Source organism: Aythya fuligula, chromosome 26, assembly GCF_009819795.1.
Source record: "Aythya fuligula isolate bAytFul2 chromosome 26, bAytFul2.pri, whole genome shotgun sequence".
NCBI classification, from domain to species: Eukaryota; Metazoa; Chordata; class Aves; order Anseriformes; family Anatidae; genus Aythya; species Aythya fuligula.
This window is the reverse complement of record NC_045584.1, coordinates 2,771,585-2,799,217: the sequence shown is the minus strand read 5'-3', so window position 1 is coordinate 2,799,217 and position 27,633 is coordinate 2,771,585. Positions and strand designations below refer to the sequence as shown.

The following is a 27,633-nucleotide window of genomic DNA, read 5'->3' as shown; positions in this document are numbered from 1 at the left end:
TTTCAGACAATCTTCCTTTAATACAAAGTCAATATATCTACATACACAGTGGTATGAAAACCACTTACTGTTTCAGTTTGAAATAACAGTGTGAAAGCAACAGCACTTTGCTCTCATACAAAGGAAAAAAACCTCCCTCCCTCCCCCCAACTCTTCCAGTAAGGTTTTGCTGCAACATACTTAGAAATTTGGGCAACTTTCACACAGATAAGAAGTTAAATCTCGAAGAAGCCTTTCGTTCTTTTTTTTTTTTCTTTTTCAGTTAAAGACAGGAAATGGATTGTTGTGGGGTTTTCTGGGTAGCACTTGATGGCAATGATAAACCCTTCTAGAAAAATAAAAAAAGTCCCAGGCAAGCAGTGTTCAGGGCAGTGCATCTTTTCCGAGACGTGCTCTCTCCTCTGCCACTTCTGCAAGAAAACTCCTTGTCACGTACACCTGCAAGCACTTCATATCTACCTCCCAGGGCCCAGACAGAGTTGGGCTGTTACCTGCATTACATCACTGATGTTTATAATCTGTGTCCGTGCCGATGTGTGCCACGGCTCTGAAACTGCCCTCTTTTTGTCTTCAGTCGTAAGACACTGGTGTGTTTTATTCTCCCAGTTCAGCCCTGGCCCTGTTAGGACGGAGCATCAGGGCCACAGCTGAAGGGGAGAGGTTGGCACTGCCACCGCATCTCGGCCTGCCTGCTGATCTCCCACCCTTCCAAAGACACGTGATATGCCTGCGATTTTAAAACAAAAGAACCCCAAAAAAATCCAGAAAGGACATTTTGTTTTTACATGAGCAAGTTAAACCTTTTAAATGGTAGAAAAGCAATATGTAGAAGTAGCAATTTGCACTGCATTTTTATATATCACAGCCATTACACGTAACATTTCTACAGTGAAAAAATAGACTGTCTTTGAACATAATATGAACAAATAAGCAAATTTTTCTTTTAAATTCATTGACTGATATTCTTTGTCTTTTTTTTTTTAAAAAAAAAAAAAGGAAAAAATACACTATTTAAAAAAAAGGTAATGTCACTTGTTACAGTTACATCGATACTTTAAAGAAAGCCACTCACAGTATATGCCATTGATCTCACTTGATCTTTCCCAGTTATTTATACAGCTAGGGCATGTTCGTAGCTGTGCCAATGAGCTTGGTCTGATGTGGTACCGGGACAGTCCTGAGGAGTATCGCTGCATCGCACCCGGAGAGCTGCTGTGTCCGGAGGTGAGGGGTTGGCAGCAAGAAGCAGTTGGCTAGTGGAAATAAAATTTCTTAAGGATGCTTCTCAGGCTCCTTCCAGAGAGATGCTCCTGGCCTTCTGTGGCAGGAACTGGTGGGGCGGCACAGCTCCTTGCAGCAGAAGTGGGGTTGTGTGAATGTGCAAAGAGAATGGGAAAGGGGCTGCCTTTCTGTACTGGGGTGTCCCACTGCTGCCCAATTAATGCCTCTGTGTAGCTGGATGTGCTGAAAAGGGGGAGCAGAACCAGCAGCCAGCGAACCCAGCCCAGGGGAGCTGCCACCTCTACCTGTCCCACCTATGTGCAAGGGGAGGGGGCCACACCACACAGCCAGGTCTGGGTTCTCTCTCTCTGTCTCTCTCTAATTTTAAATATCCTAAAAAATAAATTTTGGAATTAGAAGAAATGAGGAATGTTCCAAGTATTCAAAGTGTGAGCTATAAAACCTCTCGCGTGGCAGGGGCATTCAGTGAATGCTGCTTGCAAGGTGCCTGTAAGCCCAGAATCATCCCAATGTTGATACTGAGGTTATTAAGACTCCAGCTAGAAGAACTCCTGACCCTACGTTTGTCTAAATGTTGAGATTTAGTTCCTTTTCTTATCTTTTACAGAACACCTTCAATTCTGCAAGTGACTTCCTTTAAAGACTGCCAACTATATTAGTAAATAAACTGAACTCTAATGATGTAACCAAAGTCGGTTTCCTTCCCTTCTCCAGCGGTAACGTTTCGCAAGGTGTGTTTTAGCTTTTGGATCTGTTTCATGATGTCCATACATCTTCCACAGCGAACACCACTTGAGGTAACAAGAGCAGTTCACCACTTAAAGCAGTCCTTCAGCAATCTCCTGAGCTGCCTCTTCACGGTCCAGGTTACAACATGGAGTTCCTGAAGGGGTGTTCCTTTCAATCCTTCCCCCTGCTCCCCAATGCATTGTCCAGATGAAAAGGTACTTCTTCTGATTCAGTTTTGTAAGTTCAAGCGCTCCTCCTGGGTCAAAAGAGGCCTTCCAGGACTTAAGTGGTTGGTAAAGTCTGCACAACGGATGGCTTTTTATGTTGCATAGTGATCAAAACTTCCCAGATATTCCAAAGCTGCCTGGTAACAGAACTGGTATTCATCCTGCAAACAGGAAAGAAAAACAGTGCTTCAGCTTCAGAGGTTGAAACAGCCGCTCTACAGTTCCCTGCCCCACTTCCAGCTAGTGCACACCTGGGCAGGAACCCTGCACAGACCCTTTTATTCTCAAAGAGCTGTGAGCTACTGGGAAAGGAAATCCCTTTTCCTTATTGTCATGCATCTCATAGATAGCAGGCATCCTGCCAATAGTTTTCCACTCTCTGCAGCAAAAAAAAAAAAAAGTGGGCTGTGTTTAGAAGCAGGTGAGTTCCCCTTATCTCAGAGACAGGATGAGATAAGAATCAAGGCTGGCAGACTGGGATGAAATCTTTAAGAAATTTGAAGGCCCACGTTTGTTGTTATTATTACTTAGTAAAGTGAACCAATAGTGCAGCCTGGGCTTGCTTACCCTTCAGGTAAGGTTTTGCTAATGGTTAGAAGGGCAAAAAGTCTGCTGCACTCAGCCAGGGCATTTGGGGAATTGGTCTGCAAAGGTCTGGGACTTGCTACTCAGGTCCTGTAAACAGTGACAAAGAAAGGGCTTGCTGCTCCACCTTACCTCTGTTTGCACCATAGCAGGTCGTTGCGTTCGCAGCATCTTTACTGTCTGGAAAATATCTACAACACCCTCATAGCGCATTCTTTCCAGGACGATACTCAGTGTGATAAACACTCCAGTCCTGCCCACACCAGCACTGCAGCAATGGGAGATGGAAAAACACCAAAAAATGGTACGTTACAATGGTCCAATGCTTTCTTAAACACTGAGGTTATGGTATGGTTGAACTAACAGCCTTGTCTTATGAACATAAACATGTTAGAGCTGGAAAGTCTCACTGCCAAAGTGTGTGACCCAAACATTTGAGAGACTAACATTAAAAAAAAAAAGTTTTGGGGAGCAGTGAACAGCATTCAGTGTGAGAATTATTACTAATATTCAACACTAGTGTGTTTTTTTTTTTTTTTTTTTTTTTGAAGTAAATAGGTGAAATAGCACTTTCTTCCTCCCACTGGGCAGAAGGTATCTTGCTATCAGCAAACACAGGCTAGCAGTATTAGGGCTGCAGAACTGGGCTGAGACTGGTAATAAAACAGGTAAAATGCTGCAGGTCAAATATTGATTAACACTGTGATTCCTGTGTCCTGCAGGGCATCCATCAGCATTTCATACCTCTCATCTGGATAGAAGGGGGGCAAAAGCCTTGGGGGCACTGCCCAGGTCTGAAGGGAGATGAGTTTGGTTGGCAAAATCAACAGTCTTTAGCCATCCATTCCAGCCCCACCCCATGAAATCTACCTGCAATGATGGGGTGGGAAAGGAGAGACATGCCTGCGGGATTTTAATTCCTTTGGCTCTTTTGCATCCTCAGATAAATTAATTCAGTGTTTCCATTCGTACATGCTTACCTGCAGTGGACAGAGATGGGGCCATCCTGGCCAAACTGCTCCTTGGTCTTATGTACCTGTCCAATGAAATCGATAAAACCTTCTCCTGATTTTGGCACGCCTTGTTCTGGCCAGTCAGTGAACTGGAACTGACGAACAGTTCGTGACTGACCATCCTGGGGAAGAAAATATTAATAGCTAAAACATCCTGTGTTTCTGTTACCAAGTACAAATGGCAAAAAAACAAAAACCAAAAAACAAACAAACAACCAAAAAAACCACCACCACATTTTATTGCTAGTTCGTTAAGGGGCACAAAAAGTCAAACCAACTTTGTGTTGGATTTAATATATATCATGATGAAGCTGCTCATCTTGCACTTGACATTTCTGGAGTTGGTTTGTCAGTGCAGATCTATGCTCCTGGCAGGTGTCCTGAAAGGTCCAACCACTGCAAAGACTGCGCAGATGGAGTCTTCAGCAAAGGAACATCCAAGGGGAGGTTATGGCCTCTCTATCAATCTTGAGGAAGAGTTGCCATAGTGTCAGAATTACAGCTGACAGGAAGATAAATCTTGTTCTACCAGGACTGACGAAGCATCCTCCTCCTCAACCTTGCAAATAGGATTATCAGGTTCTACAATACTGACAACCTCAAAAGCAGGGAAAACTGCTTTGAGAGTGAGAGTTACATTTGCTAACCAAATCTCAGAACAAACTGAAATGTTCCCTGGGAGGAGAGATCTGACATTGAATCTAGGATTGAGTCAGTGCCCCTTTGAATCTTAGTGATAGCGTCTCTCCTTAAAACCAGAAGAGAAGTGTACGTTTTCTGTAGGGCAAAGAGTATCCTTTGCAAGTCTTTGTTTTTATTAGGTGTTTGGGGACATTCTGCTTTCCTTTCAAATAAGCTGTAAGTAAAGCCCAAAGCTTGGTGAACTTCTAACAGTGACTCACTACTGTGATTAGTGAACAGAGCTTAGAAAACTCAGTTTATAAGAAAACATATTTAAGTACAATTTATCTGTGGCTGTGCATTCCATTCCTCATCATAACTAATCTCTCATCCGCTGAGGATAATCCCAGATTTTCTCATAGGAAGAGTTTACACCTCAGTTTTTCTTATAGGAGCCAAACTCCACTGCTTTCTGTAAGCCATGTTCTTGATCGCATGTGTTTGAGCCACTCCAGTCCCCCCACCCCCAAAACTGTTACCCTTGCAAACACAGACTGCACCTCGTACGTTGCTTACCCTGGCATCGGTGACCTTGAATTCTCGCAGGATGTACTGAGGCATGTTGTATTCAGCCATGGGATCTACTACAAAGTACTGGTACCGGGCAGAACGCTCTGCGGGCCAGTACTGATGGCACTTTTCCTGCCAAGGGGAAAGAAATGTCTCTGTTAGCCCTTGGGTTGAAGGCTTCTCCCCCCCCTGCTTCTTAGTGCACACTTACCCGACCCATCTCGCGAAGCTTAGTCAACATCACGACAATGGTGGAGTTGTTTTCCCATAGCATCCGCCAGAAATCTTCTGTGGTCTCTGCCAGGGGCCCTTGTGTAGCGATGTATGCCTTCTGTTGTCTGAAATAGAACACAAACCTGAGGCATGGGTCAAGAGGAGGCTACATCATGGCTTGTACCATGAGAGTACACCATGGCTTGTGCACATGACTGTGGGAAGCACACGCAAAGACTGAAATACAGGAAAACAAATAGGAGTGCTGGGACAGAGCTAGAAGGGTGCAGTGTCTAAAGGGGGTCTGAGGTGGTGTCTTTGGTGCTAGTGGCCAAAAAAAAAAAAAAACAACACCACAAACTAAAACCCAAACCAACCCAAAACAACAAAAGCTTGAGTGGTGAAGCTTTTTCTAATTACTGTTTCCACAGGTGAAGGTGAATCCAGATCACACTGTTATGAGCTGTAAGCAAGAAGGAATTTCCCTCTAAACGTGTACTGTGTGCAGTACAGGTAGGGGATGGGCCAGAACAGACGGTTGTTATCACCTAGTCCTAATCACCTAATCCCTTAGTGCTGCATCCTCAGAAAGCAGTCTGCTGGGTTAAGTTCACCCCCTGATGGTGGTGGGGGCAGCCAGGTGCTGGTTACCTGTAGCCATCAATAAAGCTGGCGTTGATGTAGTCTGACCCTTCCACTCCCCTGATGGGCTGAAGGCAGACCCGCGTCGTCTCGTATGGCATGATGTTGACAAGGCGATTCTTGAATTTGTTGCATGGGAGATTGGCACTGATGAACCTGGAGGTGTGGGCTTTGGAGTTGGCGAGTCGCTGAAGATAAAAGCAGAGTCACAACCACTTGCTCAGCTCCTGGCTGCCCTCATCTGCCTGGCCCCCACGGCAGCCTACATAACTTGCCCTCTGTGCTCCACCATTTTGTTCCACCTCATGTGCTCCCCATTTCTGGAGGACAGAGAGTGTGACACGTCCCCCCAGCAAAACTTTCACAGCAAACATTTAAAAACCCAATCTAAGGAAGGAGCAAATTCAGTGTGGATTTGAAACAACCAGCCAAGCCTCCTGCAGCAACAGCGCAGTTTCCCCTGGGAACTGCAGCAGCAGAAGCCAGAATAATTACTTCTCTAACGTGGCACCAAGAAGTTCCAGCAGCCTTGTAAAGGCTCCCTGTCTGCTATGAGTGCCAGCAGAAGACAGCTCCCACGAGGCACACAGAGCCTTCCCCAGTCACTACTAGCCCAGTTCAAGCGCCTGCCTTTACCTTGAACTCCAGTTCCATGCCTGTCACGTGCTCTCCAACTTCGATCTGTGCCAGTTTCTGGATGTATGTGTAGAGATTCCTAGCTGGGACTTCTGTGTTGCCACAGGCAACAGCCTCAAGCAAGGCATCGTGTATAAAGCTGTACTGGTCTTCTGTCTGCACCATGTAGTTGCGCTGTGACCTCATGAGGGTAACGTGCCCGTAAATGTCCACTGTCTTCTCGTGTTTTATCCTCTCTAGCATGGCGTCGATCACAATGAAGCAGCCGGTCCTTCCAACTCCCGCGCTGAAAAGTAGAGGAAGAAAGCTGAGCGACGGACAACTCACCCACCAAAGAAAGAGGTTCTTTGCCACCCAAGCGAGGAGCTTTCCACTGGTGCAAACAACAGTAATTGTGGGGTAGGAATGGACACAAGGCAGACAGCGAACGACCTGCACTCACTGGATGGGACAGAACTGAAGCCTTGTGAACACAGCTATTGAAGAGCTGAGACCAAGGAATTCTTAGCAAACCAGAACATACCCAAATGGTTTTGGTTCATCTGTTTTATGGATTTTCTTGTATTAAAGGAACTTGCTTAATCAAACTGGTTGTGTTAATTCCCACTCACCTCAATGTGTTGCTCTTAGCAAATTTAAAAAACAAAACAAAAAACAAACTGTTGGAAGATTTGGGACAGTGGAGGACAGCGATGACACCAGAGTTACTGCTGCTCTGAAGTCACTGGTGCTACAGTGGCACCTGTAAAGCCTGTGCTGGCACCTAAAGGGCTGCTTATCTGAGCCCAGCCTGGGCCACAGTGGCACAGGGAGGCTCCTGGAGTTCAGAGCCAGTGGATGGTAAAGTTCCCTCATTGTCTGTGCTACTCTGGGTGCAGATGTGCTCAGCCCTAGTACCAAAGACAGTTTGCAATGTGCAGAGATTCACTTTGAGTCTCTGCTCAGGTTAACAAAAAATTCCAAAACAGAGTTTGGCCTTCTGTCACCTGAGGACCCAAGATGAAAGGTGGCCTCTGGTAGCTTGACTGTTGCCCCTCCACACTGATCTGCCCCGCTTCTCACACCTCTTTGTGTCACATCCCCATGAGGGGAGCTCTCCTGGCAGACACACAATTACAACAATGCTAGGTAGGGAGCTTGTGCAAAAGGTTAGCACGACCTAAGGGCTTAAAAAGCATGTCTAACACTCAGATCTTTCAGCATCTGAGAAACGACTGATGTTGTAATGAGTTACATGCGTCACCCCTTTTCCTGAATGTTTTTGTGCATTGAGGTAACATCAGACTTGCATGTAATGGCATTTGTGAATCAGCAGGGCTCTGTGGGTCTGTGCATTTGCCACTGCTAATAAAGGGTTTCCTTTCACTATTCTGGTGCAGTGCCCTTTTTTCATAAAGCCCCCTTGATCTCTGTTAATTAGATTGCCTAACACCTGAACCAAGCAGGTGACTGGAGCTTTGGCAAGAATTTAGCAGCTGATCTGGGAGCCGGTTCCTGCACATTGTGAGCTGACAGCTCTCTTTATTCATTTTCTGAGAGGTGCACGATAATTGCCATCTGCAAGGTTAGTGATAAGTTGCCCACTTACAAAGCCTGTTTAAATGGCATCCTCCAGGAGAGGCAGGATTAACTTCCCCCAGCAGCCTGTAAAATTCAGATGTCTTTCCTCAGTGCTGAGTAACCTGCAGGCTTCTCCACAACCTCCTGAGGAACACAGGGATTTATCTAAGTTGAGGCTGCAAGTGTTCCTCTTTGGGTTGGAAATTGAATTAGGGAATGCTACCTGCCTGCGGGGGCCTTCAGTTTGTCATATCAGAATGGCTGCAGCACTCAAAAACCCCCTCTTTCAATCAATGTCAGCTATCCCTTTGACAGCTCAAGCATCTCTCCCTCCCAAACACCCAATGCAGCACTGCCAAGCAGCTTCCTAGGTCACACTTGAGCTTCCTCCTTTCCCACTGTGACAAGAAACTACCCCTGCACAGAGAAACAGAGGCCAGAACAGCACAAGGTGCTTCCTGCTGCTAGTAAAGTCAGAGTAATTTGGAGCCAACTAAACCACTCATTGCTGGAAATTCTGCACTGAATGAAAACCCCAAGTATCCTTGTCAGACGTTGGCTGGGAATCCACTTTACAGGATGGCTCTTACTGGCTGGGTACTCGCTAGGAGATTAAATGTCTCTGAGGTACAGATAAATGGCCTACTGACATTTTGCCTCCCTTGCAGAGAGCCCCGTGTAAGAGTGCAGTGTGGGATATCAGTACCTGCAGTGCACCACGATTGGACCAGCATCAGGGGGGTTGCAGGTTTTCACCCGTCTCAGGAAAGCCAGGAACGGGGTGGGGTACTCGGGTACACCGTGGTCAGGCCACGCTGTGAACTGGAACTGGCGGACCTCCCGCTTCTCACTGGAGCCGTTCTGCAAAGAGAGGAACACGCCGAGGGTAACGTGCAGTACCAGCACAGCGCCGTGCCCTGACCGTGCTGGGTGAGGACGAGAGCGTGCCCGTCTCTGGGAAGGAAACGGGGGCAGGAGAAAGCTCACCTTATGAAGGGAGAACGTTCGAACACAGAATGTGGCCAACTCGATGGTGTCGAGTAACGTCACTTGAATCATCCCGTAGGTGTCCGTACCTCGGCCTGGCCAGTACTGGTCACACTTGATCTGGAAGACAGAAGGCAATGCTGAATGCTGGAACAAACCCCGGACTGCTGGAACTCATCCCCAAAGCATCCTGATGTTACAAGTGAAGCTCGCAAGGTTGCAAAGGGGAGGGAAGGTGCAAGGAATGTTTCTTTCCAGAGCACCGCAACAGGGAGACACCTGGCATGGAAAGCTCCTACGAAGGCTTTGGTGCACCACATCAATCACATCAACAGACTGGAGTCATCTTGAAAATGAGAGTGAAAGTACTGGGGCTTGTTAAACGAGAACTGAACATAAAATCTGAGGTCTGCCAAACGATTAACTCCAGGACAGACCTACAGAGCACGTGGTGGCATTGAGTGTCCTCTTCTCTTGGAGCTGCAATGGAGGCTGCAGCTTTCTGGGATGAATTTTTTTTTTTTTTTTTTTTTGAAGGAATGAATCACTGAACTTTCAGGGTGCTGGCAAAACAGGTAGAAATCCCCCACTGACATAAACGTGGGCTGCAGATCAAAGGAATTCACTGTTCCCCAACCCTACCCTCCAGTCCCCCAGGATTATGACTAACTTGTCATCCCTCTCATGCTTCTTACCCGTGATTTCTCCTCCAGCTTAGTCATCATAACAATAGTAGCTGAGCGCTGCTCCCACACCATCCTCCAGAAGTCCCCAAAGGTCTCTGGCAGAGGTCCTTGCGTGGCAATGTAGGCATTCTGCTTCCGGTAGCCATCAATGTAGTTGGCATTAATGTAATCACTGCCCACAATTCCTGCATTAAATCAGCAAAACCAAGTCAGTGGGTTGTGCAGGACAGGACTTGATGCAGCTGGAAGCATAAGATTTGCACAAGAACGTTAGAGAGAATTTCCCTGCAAAACATGAGAGCCTTCATGGCTTGCTGGGTTGGAGTCACTGCAGGAAGACTCTTTGCAAATTCTTCCCAGCTGAAGTTCCCGTCTTGACGGTCTGAGCTACAGGAAGACAAATAATTTCCTGCAGGATATGTTAGAGAGACCAACTATTAAACCTTGAGACCACACTCTTATTGGTGTTACTTATAGGAGCGAAAGTGCAGGCTTAGGGCTCTTGCTTTGCTGCTCTCAAATAGAACAAAAGAAGTCCTTGTCCCAAAATGCCCAGGAGCTGGGTACCAAACGCATCTGGGTGATGCTCAGCGTGGTCCACAGCCTAATTCCAGGCAGCGAGCTACAGCTGGACAAAGCACGGAATAAAACCAGGCTGGATTCAGCCAGTAAAGGCTTTGAAATTACAGGCTTTGACTTGCTTTAAATTACCCGCTGTCATTTTTATTTTTATTTTTTTCTATTTGCATAAGTTACAGGCTATTGAGTTACAGCTGCCTGCTCGTGTCCTTGCCTGACGGGTTTGATACGAGTGGCAGAAGGTACTGCCAGAGCGAAGAGGGTGATTGGGACATGGCAGGAGAAAGCTGCTCTGAAGTTAAAATGGACACTGGCATGCGCTGGTGTTCAGGTTCAGCTTTAGAGAGCCTCCAGGACTGGCACGGACAGTTTGCACTGTTTGGAGAGTTGGCCCCTTCCTAATTACAGCAGAGCGGTTGGCCGGGCTGGCAGGTTTCTGCTAACCTAAGATTAACTCGGTACAGAACGCTTAACTCGTGTCTCGAGGGGCAGCTAAGGGTGGGGAGCTGTACCAATATGAAATTGGGTTGCTGGTCCTCGTCCTGCTGGAGCAAAAGGCATCGCTGCTTCTATTGGCTAGGTATGATCCAGGCTGAATTGCCTGCCAGTCCTCAAGGGTACTCGGTAATTTCAGCTGCTGGTGGAAATGGCTTTTGATTAAATTTCTGGAGGGTTCCCTTCCCCCAGCCCTTCCCAAGCTGAAATTTCAGAAGGGAAGGTGGCTGTGCGGCGGCAGCAGGAACGTGATCAAGGCTGAGCTTCCGGAATTAATCTCCTCTCCGGCCCCCTCGGGTCCGCTCTGTAATTTAAAATGGTGGCCATGAGCTCCGGCAATGTTTTGTGCTGTGACAGGCCCAGTTACAGAGAAGTCACTGAATTAAAGCCACTACTTCTTCCTGACCAAGCAGACGGTGACAATCTGCAGCCTTGACAAGTCCAGATTTAAAACAAAAAGAAAGCAACAACTAATTCCTCCAACGCCTTTCATCTTCCAGCTCTCAGCATAAGCTACAGCCTGGTAGGAAGGAACAGAGCAGCCAAGACAAGTCAGAACCTCTCAGAGGCTTGGAAATTAAACCTCGCTCCCTTGTACTTATGCTGCCGTCAGCAGCTCACGATGCCACCGGGGCAGCGAGTGCTGCCTGCATCCACCCTGCCTCCTGCTTTCCCGAGAGCAGAGACCAGCCTGGTGTCCTTCATTTCTGCACTTGGGCTCTTCTCTTGAATGACAAGGCAACTTTTTAAAGACTTGGCTTTCCTTGGCTCATGCAATATTAATCTCAGAAGAAAAACAAGCTAGAACACAGGCGTCTTCACAATGAGAAATGCTTAAAATCCTCTAATGGCAGACAAGACCAATCCAGATTTGTGCAGCTTTTTGGCAGATCACCATGATCTTTTGTTACCTCAGGAGCAGCTCTTCTGCCTCCTTCGATCCCTCAGAATTACCTTGGCAGAGGGAGATTATTCTAGCAATTCCCTTGTCACGAAGGCTTCTGAATTAACCTTTGAAATCACCAGGGGGCTATTTGCATGTCCCATATCCTCTCTGCTCAGATGATCAGCTCTGGCAATGCAAGACTGGCCACAAACGCTTTATCCATACAGCACAGCCACACAAAATATTCCAGTCTCATCATCTCAGGTTATCTCAGAGGCAGCAACCAAAGCAGATCCCCCGTTAAACTCCATCTCCTCTCCACCAAAAGCCCCTCTTATCGTAGCATGCACCATAGCAACTCTGTCAAGAGCCACGGGTTGTGAAATGTAATGTAAATTTTCTAACTGCACCATCACTCACGTAAGAAGCTCAGAAAACAATTTATGACCTCTCAGGCTAACACTAAACCTTCCTTATTCTTAGCCTTTTAGGGGCCAGCACTGCAGTGGGAGCTGCATGCCGCGCAAGCTTCACGTCTGCACGACTCAGCAGCCTCATCTTTGCTGTGCTGCTGACACTCACATTTGTACAATTAGCCCTGTGCCTGCTTCTTATTCATCTGCTGTACAGATAACGTTCCACATCCACCGCCACCCGCTGCCCTGCTCCGCTCTCTCTGAAGCACTATGTGGTCTGAATTCTTCCTGTTCGTCAGAAACGTATCGCGGGGATCTCTAAGTAAAGCAAAGACAGCTTCTTGATAAAGCAGCCTTTGAAATGAGAGATTGCAGCTCCAGGGAATATGTCAGTCACCAGAATTTAACAAATGTGTGGTTTACACAGGTACCTCTCGCTTGCTACCCCCCAGGGAGATGCTAAGGGAAGAATATAAATAGAAGGGAACAGGGAAGGGAAGAGAGCACGTATAAGATGTTCCTGGGCAGGAACTTCAGCCTAGCTACCAGGGAGGAGCAGACGCTGCTACGGTACCTTCGATGGGCAGCAGGATGACGCGCGAGTGGTCGTAGGCGATCACGTTTGCGTAACGGTTTTTGGGCTTGTTCACTTCCAGGTTGGAGTGCTCCCAGGTGAACTGCTGACCAGGGTCAATGGACTGGAGGAATCGGGAGAGAAAACAGAAGAGTCAGAGGGGGGGAAAAAAAGCAGCAAATGAAGCTCCGAGTACCTTGCTCCAAGTGGGACAGGTCATGGCTCTGAAGGTCTAGCTGAGGATGCAGCATTCACCGTTTTCTTCCCTCAAGAGCAGATCTTTGCTGTGGAAAAGCCTCAGCCCAGTGGCATAGCGTGCTCAGGTCCCATTTCCCTTGGCCCCAAGCACTCAGAGCAGTACCCGAGGCAATTCCCTCTCTGGCATGATGCAGTGGTGGCAAAAGCATCAGTGCAGTTTCAGGCTGCAATACAGAGGCCTCGAATCATACTCGTGCCGTGGCTGTACCGGAGTAGTTGCAGCCCTGAGCTACTGACACTGACAAACGGCAGGCAGTCGGGAGAGAACAACGGGGACAATCACATCAGGAGCTATTTGTGAAATGATGAAGAGGCTAAATCTGTGCATGGTTAAACTCAACAACAATTAAGAGGGCATAAATACACCAGCGAGTACCTGGGAAGGGAGATATTGAAGCGACGATGAGGTTTATAACCACAGACACGAGCAGGATGGGAACTGCCAGGGAAAAAGGCAGCAGGAGAGGTGCAGGCTGCTCCATGAAAAGAGGAGACAGCGCTGCTCGGGACAGCAAGGGCTCGGTGCCCAGGGGCTCCCAGGTGCAAAGGGGGCTGAAAACACCACGGGAGTGTGGCAGGGGCAGGCACCCGCGGGCAGCAGGGAGGGAGATGTGCATCTCCCCGGCCAGACAGGGGGTAAGGAACCTGGCCCTGAGGGCCTGAATCCACACGGCTGTTTCCTAGAAGGGATAAGAGTAAACAATGAAACGTGCTGGAGAGAAAAACCTTCTCTGCCTGTCCTGGTGATTTATGCCAGGTTTGGTGATTTTTTTTTTTTTTTAAGGTCCAGCTGTCCCAGATATGGAAATTAGGTTAATTACGTTTACCTCTAAATCCTCAGCCGGAGAATTAAATAAAACAAGGGCTTAATTCCTTCATCATTTTGCAGAGCCCTAGGGGTTTGCCTCAATTGGAGGCTTGGCAGGAGCGCGTCGAGTTCTGCTTCCCGCTGTTCGCTCTCCCTCTCCCTGCCTGCCCGGTGGGGACAGGGCCCCCCCTGCACCCACCTGGGCCCGTCCCTTTGAGCCTGCAGAGTTTGGCCCTCGCCAGGTGCCTGCTGCCTCTGCACCCCGTTGCTGTGCTGACCCCAGAGCTCCCCAGCAGAGCTCAGCTCCGGTGGTGGGGGCAACGCGGGTACAAAAGCGCCCGACACCAGCGTCCTCCCTTGCACTCCTGCTGCCGAGCATTTCTAACTAATGGGTATTTATACTGTTGTAATGTGTCTGTTTGCTCTCTATCCCTCTAATCTCGCCTCACATTCATTTCATTAGCGATGTTTGTTTAGCTCTGGCTCTCCCACTAGAGGAGGTTGTGCTGGAACGAAGCCAGGGCACTTGGGATATTGCATTATGCAAATCAGGCTTTGAAATCAGGATGGAGCATATTACCAGGCTGCTGCTCCCCTTGCGCCCCAATGTGGGGTGAAAGACCCCAGCAGAGCAAACACGCCTTCTCCACCATGCAGCCCCCCTTTGTGGGGAGCTGGGACCGCAGAGCTGCCTCGCACATGTTGGTGTTTGCAAGCCAGACCGGGGAGAAAGCATCCCAGAACCAGCCTTTTGTTCAGAAAATAGCCCCTCGCTCTCTGCCTGTATGCAGAACTAGGCAGTCTAGACTAGTTATTAGTCTAAAAATATCAGGGCGTTTTGTCTTTGAGCACCACCGCCGAAAAATTCAGTTGTTATGTTCAGTCTGCAGCGAAAGCAACTTGCAGAGACCACCCCAGCAGCACCGGGCAGTTGCACTGGGATTTAAGATTTCAGCAGTGCTGACACAGCCGTGGCCAAGAGCAGGTTTGCACGTGAGCACAGCCCTTCCACTCTGGCGACAAGGAAGCCATGTGAAGTAGCAGCAGTGGTGATGTGGGGCCATGATTCTCTTCTTTCCCCCCTCAGTTTGCCTTGGGATTGGCCCCACCTGTCAGAGCACCTGCAAGGTGGCAGTTTGACCGACTGGAGAACCACTGGAAACGCACATCCAGCAGCCACAGCTCTGCCTGGCTGCTCATCTGCAGAGCTCATTTCAGTACCCAAACATTAGCAGGAAGGAGAAACGAGAGCACAGAAATCCCAGACAAGACAAGGAAGGCACAAATCACCCCGTTTCCTCAGTTTTGGTTCAGTGACTGCTGATTGTGTCAGCTGGGGACGTGACTTACCGGTCATCCCTCCTAACTGAAGCTATCTAGAACCACGGATCTCATTCCCTAGCTTGATCCTCTGCACGTTCAGCAGTGACACAGCCATTCTCAAGGAGAAGTCCCCATCCCAGCTGTCTAAAACGTCACCTTCCAGAAACACATTCCCTCCTTCACGAAGGGAGCTCAGAACCCTGCCCAAGACGCCCCCTCTATGGCCAGGAAAGTCTCACGGCTCAAGTGTCTTCCTCTTTTGCTATCTGGACCTGAACCTAGGAAAACACTGAGCAAGTATTTGATTTTAAATTTGCAAATGACTTTTCTATTTCAACTGACCATACCCTTAAAATGAAACTCTGTTTATCTGGATGAGGGCCTGTCTGAATTTCCTAATTTCCTGGCTCTGCAAACCCATGCACAGCACTCACTCTTGCTCATACCTCATACTCTTGGGATAATTTCAGGTTATCATTAGCTTTGAGATGCTCTGTGTGTTCAGCCAGCTCGGAAACAGGGATTGGTGGGTGGCTGAGCATACCTAAAAGACAAGACAGCAGGAAAAGAATCTCATTTAATAATAACTAAAATTCACAACGGTTGCACATTTTATAAGAAAGAAGAAACAAGAAAAGAAAATAAATTACAATGTAAGATCTGCAATGAAAGTAGGGAGGTTAGAAGAGAAGAATTCAGGGCTCGAAATTGTGTCCTTGGAAGTAAAAAAAAATTAAAAATCAAGGAAATAAAAAAACCAGTAACATGAGTGTTTCCATGATGGCCCCATTTTCAATGTGTAAATCAGAGCAAAACAAAAAGGAAAATCCAAAGAGCAGATGCATGTTAGCAATTCCAATAGTGGACTTAAAATGAGCAAACGCTGCCAGAGGAACCTACGCAGCAAATGTTACAGCACCCGCAATGATCATAAACAAACTCCAACACAAAAGAAGGGAAGGGGCAGGGATCCAGCCACCCATGGCGATGTGGGGCAGGGGGAGGGAATGCAGATGGGAGGAAGCAGGGGAGGCTTTTCAGGAATTGTCCTTTGCACAACGCTGGCTCTGTAAGCTTCTCGGTGAGCTCATGGGCACAGTGGGGTTAGCATTCAGGGCTGCAGGAGCACAGCCAGGTAGGGAAAAGTCAGGTACTGGCTCCTCTTGCTGCTCCTGGGCTGCAGAGGATGCTGTAGAGCACAGCCTGCAGCCCACCGGTGCTGCTCTGTCCTCACCCTCCCTTTTCCAGCTGCAGGTAGGATGTACCGACCTGGCCGGCCACCTCTGCTGGGGATTTGTTCATTACCTTTGTGACAGGGGGACAAAGACCCTCCTGCCCCTTTCTCAGTCTGTGGAATGGGAAACAATTCGCTGGGGAGCCCGATGCCTCATGGCCCCAGTTCCCCTGCAGTTTTAACCAACACTAGTTGTGCTCTTACTGAGGCTGAGCTGCCAAAGAGCAGACTCGGTCGTTTCTGAGAAAATCCTGGCAGCGAGGGCCACGCTACACCAGCCTCAGGGCACATCTCAGCCACAAATGGGACTGAGCACCTATGGCAGAGCTGTCTGTGTGCCTAAAGGCAGAGCTGTCCGTGTGCCTGCAGTACGATTTGCACAACCCGCTCCAAGAGGAGCGGCTGGAGCTCTGCAAAGAGCAGGGATCCTTCCCGTCCTACCCTCTGCACTAGCTACGCTACCAATCAAGGTGGAAAAGCTCTCCATGCTTTGCTCATCTGCATTGGATCGTGTTTTTCCAGAGGCTTCCCATGCTGTCTGCCAGCCGATGCCGCTACGGATGGCAGCGGCCAGGCAAGGAGAGCAGCATGCCGAAAAGCCCTGGGCAGTGCCCCCAATGAGAAGGATTCGGGGTGGAGAAGAGATGGAAGCCAGGGAGAATTTCGAGCCCCGTGGGTGTTGGTGTGTGACAAAGCAGCGGCGGTGGCAGCAGCATGGTCAGATACTCTGAAATATCAGCACAGAGATGGCAAAGCAAGCGTGACGTCCTCAGTTTTACAGTGAGTCCTCGAGAGACGCTGCCTCCCCCAGGCCTGGGGACGGGATGAGTCTGCCAGAGCGGGGACCTGAGGCACCACTCCAACGTTTTGTTCTAAGCTAACTAGGCGTCTATTTTCAGCACAAGGAAGCGTGGCTGAAAATAGAAGGGCTGGGGGGAAATAAACCAAAAAAAGCCCACAAAAAGAACCCTGAGGTGTTCTGGAGGCTGCACTGGCTGCGCTCTGTTCTGCTGGTGATCAGGGCAGAAACTCTCCCAGCTCACGAAGGAGAAGTTCCCACTCTTGCTGTCCTGCAGCCTGTTCCACCTAGAGAAGGATTTCTCCTTGGGTTCCCACTGGAAGGTGGCAGCCATCCACCCTGCACCCGGCACTGGGTGCAGGCTGGGGGCTTGTGGAGGAACTGGTCATCTCTCTGCCCTCACTGGGAAGGGAGGACAGTACTGGGATACCAGAGGTCAAAGCACCTTAATATTAGGAACAGTTTGCCCAGTTCCCATCCTTCTGCCTCTGAACGTAAGGGCAGCAAACGTACCTTGAGCTGTACCACTACAGCAGAGCCCAGCCCTACTCAGAACAACTTCTGGCACCTCAAGAAGTCTCCATCTCTCTGCGGGTCGCCCCCTCACTGACTCCTTCCCAGCTGCCACACCTGACTGCTGCAAAAACCTCCATTATTTTGCTGGTATGTGATTAGAAACACAACGGTGTAGATAAAATCCCAAACAGTGGACATGAATGTTGTAAGAAAAAAAAAAAAAAAAAAGCTAACATCAACCAGGAAACCCCATAAAAACAAGCAAGGAAAAAAAAAAAAAAACATCAGGTGAGATGCTCTTTGGCTCTGAAGTCGCAGAGCAGTGAGTGTCCTTCCCTTCGAGCATGCAGGCTGTACGGGCAAGGCCTGCTGTGCCAGTCTGGAAAGAGAAGTCACGTCCCCTTGGAAGGCATTTCACAACTTGCCTTCATAAAAACTTGATGAAAAATCATCAGTGGGACCAGCTTCTGAAAACCATCTCTGCCTCCGTGCTGGGGAACATCCTGCCCCCGCCTCCCACCTGCTGCGAGCAGACGCTGGCTGAGAACTTGGCTGATGGGAACTTGCCTTGTTTTGCTGCTGCTAAGGACAAAAATCCCCTTGTCGGATTGATTTCTAGGATTCTTTGTAATAGTAATAATAATAAAAAAAAAAACGGAAACTTCTGCAGTGATAAACACTTTCCTGGTCAAAATGCCAAGCGTATCGGGGTTCCCATTAGGTCCACAAGGCTGCTATGTCCGGCTCTGCTTTGCCAGCTGCAGCAGCTTCTCTTTTGTCTGCTTTGATTCCCTAACTCTTTTTAGCCACGAAGGGAAATGGCTCACGGATTCCTCTGCTCAGCTCCTGGCTACCTGTGGGGCTGCCACCCCGCCACCTCCCGCAGCAGCCAGGGTGGCAGAGGGAGCGCTGCCATGGGCGGAAGGATCAGTGTGGCTTAAAAAACACACAGACCCCTCTGTGTTACCATAAAGGGGGTGACGGAGGTGGCAGGTGGACTGGGACAGTACTGGCAGGAGCATTCAGCACCAAAGAGACTAGTGCTGGGATTCAAGTATTCAGAAAACTGCCCCAGCCCTCGCGTCTCTGAACACAAGCAGCACCCGTGGTTCTTCACATTTGTCAGCTGAAATCTCGTATCTGTTTCCCTGCCCAGCATAAAAAAAAAAAAAAAAAAAAACACAAAAAAAATCAAACCAGCACCACCCAGCAAAGCTGGGATCTTGGCTTCTAATGGGGATGAAGTCTTTCAGAGCCGGTCTCATCTACCATTTCAATCACTTGAATCTCTCTAATCTTCTCACAAAAGACTTGATTCTCTGTGCACCAGCCAACTCACCAGAAACGTCACCCTAACAGCTGTTCCACGGGCCGGAGCCCATTTATCCTTGCAAAATAACCGCGGCTGGATGGCACTCCGTGCAAAACCCACGGGTGTGGAGGACCGTGGAGAGGCCTCTGGTCTTTGTGCGCCTGGAACAAGTCGGTGCCAAGGAACAGACACCTGCCACAGATGGGAAATGGCTCTTGTCCTCGGCAGACATGGAAAGGTGCCTGCGTGGCTCTCTCCAGAGAGAGGAGGTCGTCAGCTGCAGCCACGGTTTCCTCCTTCCCCGCGTTACAGAGCGACGAACACAACACCACGGGCACGCACGCACACAACGCTCACACACTGCTGCACAAAAGATTGCTTTCTGCCCGTGGATAAGGACGAGGGACATTTAGGCAAGCTTCTGAAATGAAACATCATCGACAATGGGGAGAAAAAGCAGCCTTGAAACCCCCGTTTTTCTCCTGACAAAGCAAAAGAGCCACAGGAGGAGGGAGTCTCACACCGCTACCGGGGGCTCTGCTCTTGTGCTCCTGCTCCTATCCCCGTCTTGCAAGAGGCCTGTTTGGTACTGTAAAACTGGAAGCACAGTTCAGACAAACAGATGGCACAGAAAAGGGATGAGATGGGCAAACACTGCTGGGATACAGAGAGTTCAGCAAAAAAAAAAAAAAAAAAAAAAGAAAAAGAAAGCAAAAAAACAAAACAGGAACAAAACGGAATCGGAAAGGAAAGCGACAGAAGAGGGAAAAATAATTATGGGGGAAAAAATGAAACCAACAGGAACAAAAACACACAGGAACTAACTTTCAAAGTCAAACTCAGGGTCACTGAGAGGGCTGCTCAGACCAGAATCTGCAGAAAACAGTAAAAAAAAAAATAAATAAAATATACACTTTTTAAAAAATTTCATGCTAATAAAAAAACGAAAAACAAAACAAAAAAATCAACATAAATCTAAAGAGGAAAAGAAAGTTATTCTTTGTGCTGATTAGGCAAGGACAGGATCACTAAGATGTGCTGTTCCCTCGAGATGCTCATGCACTCTCCTGTTCCTGTGTCCCCCCCCCTTTTGTTTTGCTGCTGGGGACGGGACAGAGACCCTCTGCGTGCTGCCCCCGGGACACCTGCCTGGAGAAGAGCCCAGGGGCCATTCCTAAGGCACTGCAGACTCAAGTCAAATATTCTGCATTTCTCTCACCTGCAGACTGCACCACAACCTCCCCATAATCACCGACACACCTCCAGTTCTGCATTCCCATCCGTTTCCTATTTCCATTTCCACCCAGCTGCTATCGAAGCCATGCGGGAGGCGGGCGACCAGCTCTCCCAAATCCCTTCAAACCTCATCCTGCTTTACAAACCCGGGAGCATGGTAAACCAGCCAGCTTTGGCTCAATAACGTTACAAAGAAAAGTTGGCAGCGTCTTTTTAAAGCTACACGGGACAAAAACTGGCAGTCTTTTGAGATCTGCAGACCTTTGCCTAGCGGAGTCTGAACGGCAGGCTTGCAGGTCTTAGCTACCTTCTGCGAGCCTCTTAGGTCAAGAATTTAGAGGTAAAGCGTGACCAGAACAGCACGGGCAACACAAGACAGGCTCAGTCACCTCCTGATCTCATTAACTGAGGCCAGGGAGCGCCTCGTTGTGAGCTGGCTCCGCAATCCTGTGAGGATGGGGAGAAGCACTCAGGGAACACCCAAAGCAGCACTCCCAGCTGCTTCTGAGCATCCGGGCTAACCCAGATGGCCACAATCCTGTATCTCTGCTTTTATCCCAGCATCGGGTTCACATGGCAGAGCGCAGCTCCTTCTCCTGGGTCTCAGACCCAGCGGCCAACCCGAACACTCCCACGGGGAATTCTTCTTTGTACCCAGGACGTATCAGGGAACCCAGCCACCTGCGAACTGCTGCTGAGCTGCAATGGGGATCAAAATAAGTTGCTCACACAAAGGGCAGAACAGCTGGGACAGCAGGATCCTCTCGAGCTTTCCAGGCAGTGCCCTGCTCAGTCCCTTGCATGCTCAGGGAGACAGAAGCCTGCCCTCCTGCTGCAGATCTCAAACACCTTCGGACTCTCCTGCAAGAGCACCTCTGGTTAAGAGCTGATTTTGGGACCCAGCTGCAGTTCAGCTGCTCTGCATTCAGTCCCTGCACGCTGGATTAAACCCGCTTCCATCCCTTAGCTGAGACTTAATCTTCCTAAGCCCGGACTCATACCAATGGGTTGTTCCTAGCTTTCTGATATGAAACGCTCAGTTCAGTGCTGCCCCAAAGATCCCTGTGCTCTGGGCACCTATCAACTCGCCAGTCTCACCCTAAGAAAAGTCAGACAACGCTAAGGACAGGACTGGGATGGGAAGGGGAAACAGGAGCTGCAGAAACATTACTAACAAGCACAAAACAGCAAAAATAAAAAAAAAACAACAAACAAACCGAAAACAACAGCCAGCCCCCAAAAGCACAACAAATTCCCTTCCAAATCCTCCAGCACCAGGAATTGGGAAGCAGAGGTGCGTACCAGTGCGCAGGCACCGCTCAGCATCACCACCTGTGTGTCCGAGGATGTGCCCGGGCTGGGCCGTGTCACTGGTGGCTTGCAGAGGTGCCATGCAGGCAGCTTGGGCATGCAGGTACGTGGGGACACCCGTGTGCAGAAGGGAGGGTGCAGCGGGCCTCTCTAGCCAGGAGTTAGGTGCAGTGCCACGCTAGCTCGGCAGCTACGCTACCCAAGGAGATGCTGCCTCGTCTGCATGAAGCACCCAGCTGCCTTTCTCTGTCCTCACAACCCGCAGGGCAGGCCTGGAGCCTGAGGGGAGCGTTTTGGGGTGTGTGCAGAAAGCACCCGTTACAGGTGTGGGTGAAGCGGTGTGTGCTGGGCAGCCTGCCATGCTTCACCTTCACACCCCAGGGCTCTCCCAGCACGAGGCACGGCGCCGTGATGGTCAGGCAAGCACGGCACGGCCACGGCACTCGCAGCTGTGTACTTAGCCCAGAACGCAGCAATTTAGCTGGATTTGCAGAAAAGCCCTTCTTCCTGCCCCACAATTGCTGGGTGGAGTCTGCAAGGCCCTTGCGGTTTCCCAGCAAAGGTTTCTTGCAGCAGTCGTGCTTGGCACAGACAAGGCTGGAGGTTCCTCGGCTGCATCCCAGGTTAGTTCTGGGTCTCAAAGGCAGCAGCTCGGCAGCAGCCTGGCAGGAAGGGGCTGAGGAAAGGGCAGTTGCTCCACTCCTGCCTTCCCAGGGAGGGAGGCTGGTTTGCAGCTGGTTACCTGGAGTCTGGAAGTTGATGCGCCTCATTTCCACAGGGTCCTTCGGGTGGTGCGGGGTGATCTCAGCGTTGTTCAGGAGGCATTTTGTCCGTGGCTCTGAATCTTTCCGTTTGCTTAAAAAAAAAATAAATAAAAAAACAAAAACAAAGCCTCTTAGCTTACGGACCAATTAGTCTTCTCAGCTACACAGACCACACTGAGGCCCAAGTATAGCTCCCACATAAATCAGGGCCAGGTACAGCCACGTCCTGAACAAGGATGTAAGTTACATAAAACGCATCAGAAAAGGGATGAGGTTTGGAATGTTTTGTTGGTGCAGTATTTGATGGGATTTTACAAGTGCCCAGCAGCTTTCAGCCAAGTCTGGAAGTTTCCCCTTCACACAGCAGGCGTACAGATAAGCAACAAGGAGCAGCTGAGGTACTGTGAACTCACACCTCAGCCTCCCTGAACAGCCTCCCCTGAACTCTGCAGAGCTCTGCAAGTAGAAGTGTTCCAATTCTGGCCAAGCCACTTGCAGCCTGAAAGAACTAGAGCCAACATAATCATTTGGAAAAGTACAGAATCTCCTGGTCGTGACCTTGGACATGAAGTACTGCTATTTCTCTGTTGGCTTGTTGGGAGTTCTCAGTGCCTTGCTGCAGACAGAGAAGTCAGAGCAGTGGTTTTCAATCTTCGCTGATCTACAGAACCCTAAAAATCTGGTTTCAAAACCAGCACAGACACATCTTCTCTGATCACAGCTGTGCCTGCTGTGATCTCTCTCACCTCCTTGCCAGAAGCTGAAGCCTGCTCCAACGTGCCAGCTGAGCTGCACATATGAGTGCTTCATAATATATTTCCCTCAAAATGGGCTAGGTTAGCTGAGGCACTTTAAAAGTCTTTGCTGACCTGGCTCATTCTCTTTGAAAAGAATTTGGAAGCAAAGCCCAGTGCTGATCTGAGGAGGTGATAACCTCTGGCAAGGGAATAGTGACAAGCTGCTGGAAGCAGAACTTCTCCAGTGGGCAGAGAACGGGTACCCACACCCCAAGGCTTGCAAATATTGTCCTGGCCCTTCCAGCAAGATGGCTGTAGTGCTCCTCACCTCTCCTGCTTGGGTTGTGCAGATGCCTCCTGAAATACGCCTGCAGCAATAACGGTAATTGCTTAGGCAGAGAGGAGGTTATTCAGCACATTGTTAGCTGCCTCTTAATGTCATTAATAGCCAGAAGAAGTAGCGTGAGCCCTGCCAGCACTGCATGGGGCAGCGTTTTGGAATTACACCACTCTGCAGTTTGGGAGCAGTTTATTTTTGCCGCAGTTCTGAAACTGCCGTTAATAGTTCATTGGCTCAACCCATCAGTTACTTTCAGTGAAAGCTCTCCCAGCCTTGTAAATGGTTCGAAATAAGTCTCACTCTGCAGTTAGAAGCGAACTCTGTTAGAAGTCCCTGGCTGATGGGGCAGGAATGGCTTTTGCAATGGGGCGAGGACAGCTCAGCTGGTGAGATTCTGTTTCCAGCGTGCCAGCGGCTCAGGGACAGCCTGCATGGAGCAGTCAGACATGGAGAAAACCCGCTTTCACCTCTGACTGCAACACAAATGGGTGTTTCTCTGCTCCATTAACTCAACGTTTTATGAGCCGCTTACTGTCACTGCTGCTCAGCTCGAGAAAGGGCCATTATATTTAGGAACGGACAAGCAGGAGGAAGCTGGGATTTCTTTGCTTTTTCTGTCCCAGTTCAAATATGGCCCTGCGCTACTCTAACACAGGGTGTCCTTTAGGACAGATCTAACAGTAGAAACCGTACAGACACAGCCCCATCACCAGAGATGATAAATACTGTCGAACACACAGCCAGCCCATTAAAGAAAGAACCTTAGTAAATGGCAAATCTGGAGCTCTTACCTGTCTGGCTTGCTGTCCAGGAAAGCAGTAAGTGGAGAGAAGACAAGACAAATGTTCAGATTAGAAAGGAATTGTAGGAGAAGGGAGAAACATTTGCTCAGCTCTAACCCTGGCAATGCAGTTGGAAGGTAGGACTAGTAATGATTCCCCAGTTAGATCAGTGCTAATGAGCACCAACAAGGAACACCTGAGTCCCTGGTCCCCCGAGCACTTGTGTGTGTCCAGCAACTTCAAACATGCTGGGGTGCATAAGCAAACACACCTGTGCAGATGAAAGATGATGTGGGGTTAACTGAATTCCATACTGGGTAGGTGTCCCAGCTAAGGACACCCTTGCACTGGCCAGAGCTGCCATCCTGCCCCTTTTCTTGATCCATTTTACTCAGTATCTGCTTCCCTTCCTGTCCTCTTTTGCTGCACAGTGTGACCTGTGTGTGCCCTGTCCCCAAGCACGCACAACGAGCTGCTCAGAAATCCAAGGAAAAAGGAGACATTTCCAGGGGCTGTTCACTCTTCTCTCCTGCAGACTCACACTACACCCCCAGCTGCTGCTCATCTCTCAGTTCCAGCTGAAAAGCAGCCTGACAACACAGGAGGTCTCTGCCAATCCCCAGCACAAAGGTGCTTCTCTGCATCACCCCCGCTGCACACACAGCACCCAAAGGGGAGCCCAGGGCTGCAACTCTGACCCTGTCTTTTGGGGGTGACAGGCAAGTGACCTGACAAACTCATTGCACGTATGCCACAACACTCAGGCAAGCTCAGCTTTACTGAGAGTGCTGTGGGGTAGACGCTGAAGCAGCAGGTCCTGGCAACCCACTACTCATCTTTCCTGTTTCAGCCAGAACCTTCAATTTCAGCATTTCTGCCTCAGGACTCCTCTCTGGTGCTGGTGGGAGGATTTGACCCCCAGCTGACAACTTCAGGACCGAGGAGAAAACTCCCTTTAGATGTTATTCCTGGAGACATTGAGTATGATCACAGCTCTGGGCAAGAAGCATCTCTTACTTTTTGTAGAGCAGAATGGCAATGACGATACAGATGATGAACACCACGGCCAGGACGGGCCCGATGACCCAGATGAGCCCTTCCTCTCCATCGATGATTGGCTGCGGATCGGGGTTGTCCAGCTGGATGGGGTCGGAGAAAGGACTGGCAGCAAAAGTCTGGAAGACAGGGATGATTGTGGAACAGCTTTCAGAGAGGGAATGGGGGCCGAAAGGAATGGCTAAACATTATGGAAGAGAAATTGCTGTAGAGGGTGTGGGCTCTCTGACGCACAGCCTAAGTGATAACAGAGAAAATAACCTCTTCAACCTGCAGAAAAAACATGTCTGTGAGTGTCCCTGTGACAGGTATTTTCCTCCTCCAACAATTCAGGCAAGACAGACCATTAAAAGACAATATTCACATGAAGTTTTAGGCTGGCTCATGCCTGTGGCTCACCTACTCTTATAGCCAGGAAGGGGATTTTAAAAAAGTTGATTGTGCCTCTGTTCCAGCACATCCCAAAGACCTCTCCATTTCCACAATCCCACAAACACTTCTGTCAAGTTCTCATGTCACCATCTGGATTTTATCAGTCAGATGGGATTACAGGGAAAGAGGGAAGGGATTGAACCAAAAAATAGTGCTTAGAAACAGTCTGGTCTGGTGACTTACAAAATCCCTTACAATTAAACATTAAAAACTAAACTGTAATGTCACCTCTGCTCTCTGCAATGAGCTGTGCTCTTGAGAAAATCACATTCAAACCCACCAGAGTCCTAACTAACAAGCATTGCTCACTCGTTCTCATGAATGCTACAATTTTCTATCATTCCTAGGAATGATGCATCCCCATTTTATAGAGACTGCTGAAAATGAAGTGCACCAAGGAGAACTGTTAAGCCCTGGTACAAGTGTAAAGTCTGGGACAGGAAAAGAACATGAGCTTTAGCTTGGGGTATTTGAAACTCTACCAGCTCTCAGTAAGACTGAAATTCTGCTACACAGGAGGGAGCTGCAGTGATTCCAGACTGTCCTGAGTGAGCGTGCAGTACCTTGTTCTAAAGAAGAAATTACCGCAAGCTGCAGTAATCCGATTGAGAAACCCATTCACAGGCGTGTCAGCCTAATCCTTTAATATCAAATACGCAACTAAATATTTATTTGGAAAAAAAAAAACAACACTGAAAACCCTTAATTTCAAATAGCTCCCTGCTATTGAAATCCCCCTATTCCACAGGGGGATTTAAAAGCAACAAAGAATTAGAATGCTTCCTATTGTTCACGAGGAAGGACAGGTAAGTATTAAAATAGTTGTTTTCATAAAGCCAGGTACAACATCACTGAAATCAGCTGTACTGAAGTGGTAAAATGAGCAGAGAGCACATCTGCTTTTCCATAAAAAAGCACCTCTCCCCTTTCTGCTTGGTGGGGAACTTTTTAATAACCGGTACATGTGACAGGCTGCTCTCAAAGCAGGATGTCTGGGGTCACTGCCCGAAGGAATACAGGGACAGGGACAGCCTTTACAAGAAATTGCTCTCTGTAAAGGGCTTTGACCCAGGGATCTCCACACTTGAGTGTACTCCTGAGCTAACAGATCGGGATCCCCCAGTCTGATCTCAAGGCTGGAGCCATAAATGTAGCAAGTCCTGCCTAAGCAGACAGGCAAAACGCAGAAGCGGTGCACAAGATGCTTGTGTTGTTGTCTGCACAGAAGAGCACATTTGCTGTATGCAGACACAAGCACAAACAGCTCTGATAGCCGCACGCAAAAGCTCTGCAGCTGGACTGGAAGGCCTCTGCAGAGAAAAAAAAACCCTCAAGCCCTGGCATCTGGTGGAAGAGAGTCACGGAGGATGCCAGGAGGGCACAAGACCTGCTGGCAGCTCACAAGAGAGATGCCCCTGCAGCTGCTGTCTCTGGTCGATAAGGGGGACAGCAGGGTCGTGAGCATCTGAGGAGGGTGAGGGAAAGCAGGCGGCACTTACTGCCTCGGGTTCCTGGAGCACTGCCAGGATGAAGATCACGTATTTCTGCCCTGGTTCCAGGGCTCTGTTCTCAAAGTTGTCGTAGTGCTTCATGTCCCCCAGGATGAAGTGGGAAGGGAGGGAGCGAAAACGGGCAGCGATGTAGGGCTTGGGGAAGTCCAGCTGACGAGAGTGACGCAGGCTGCGGCGTCGGAGCCTGGCAATGTCCTGAACGAGCTGGAGGAAGCAAGGGAACGGTGTGAGAGCCCTGATGCCTTCAGCACCTTCAGGGAACACAAAGGAGGGACAGCCAAACTGCACCACTCAAACTAACCTCACGTTAGCTGTTCAGAACGTGGATTGCATGCCCCAAACCCACCCTTCCCAGGATCTCAGGTCACCAACACATCCACTACAGCTGTTTGATCTCTCTCTACACCTGGTTTCAGTCTCACCCACACTCACCTCCTCCAGGTCCATCTCCTCAGGGCTGCCCAAGGGGTTCAGGAACTGCCCTCCACGGGACTTCCTCAGAGGCACCACCACAATGTAGTAAGCCCTAAAAGTTGGGAATAATCAGAAGAAA

At 49.1% G+C, this 27,633-nt stretch overlaps 1 protein-coding gene across 17 annotated transcripts in view; it reads right to left on the bottom strand.

The window, feature by feature from the left end:
* PTPRS (protein tyrosine phosphatase receptor type S) overlaps window positions 1–27,633 on the bottom strand; it is a 151,073-nt gene continuing 123,440 nt past the window's right edge. For 8 of the 17 annotated variants that reach the window (XM_032203550.1, XM_032203555.1, XM_032203561.1 and 5 more), the window contains 18 exons: window positions 27,513–27,606; window positions 27,069–27,284; window positions 25,099–25,256; window positions 24,091–24,102; window positions 22,201–22,313; window positions 19,737–19,784; window positions 15,497–15,594; window positions 12,662–12,785; window positions 9,721–9,896; window positions 9,026–9,145; window positions 8,745–8,899; window positions 6,479–6,764; window positions 5,852–6,030; window positions 5,199–5,325; window positions 4,994–5,119; window positions 3,764–3,918; window positions 2,916–3,051; window positions 1–2,359 (listed from right to left, as the gene is read on the bottom strand). In XM_032203550.1, coding sequence (XP_032059441.1) covers window positions 2,291–2,359; window positions 2,916–3,051; window positions 3,764–3,918; window positions 4,994–5,119; window positions 5,199–5,325; window positions 5,852–6,030; window positions 6,479–6,764; window positions 8,745–8,899; window positions 9,026–9,145; window positions 9,721–9,896; window positions 12,662–12,785; window positions 15,497–15,594; window positions 19,737–19,784; window positions 22,201–22,313; window positions 24,091–24,102; window positions 25,099–25,256; window positions 27,069–27,284; window positions 27,513–27,606 — 2,392 coding nt within the window. In that variant the 3' untranslated portion in view covers window positions 1–2,290. The remainder of the gene's footprint in view (window positions 2,360–2,915; window positions 3,052–3,763; window positions 3,919–4,993; window positions 5,120–5,198; window positions 5,326–5,851; window positions 6,031–6,478; window positions 6,765–8,744; window positions 8,900–9,025; window positions 9,146–9,720; window positions 9,897–12,661; window positions 12,786–15,496; window positions 15,595–19,736; window positions 19,785–22,200; window positions 22,314–24,090; window positions 24,103–25,098; window positions 25,257–27,068; window positions 27,285–27,512; window positions 27,607–27,633) is intronic. The other 9 variants (XM_032203557.1, XM_032203565.1, XM_032203566.1 and 6 more) reach the window with 3 other exon arrangements.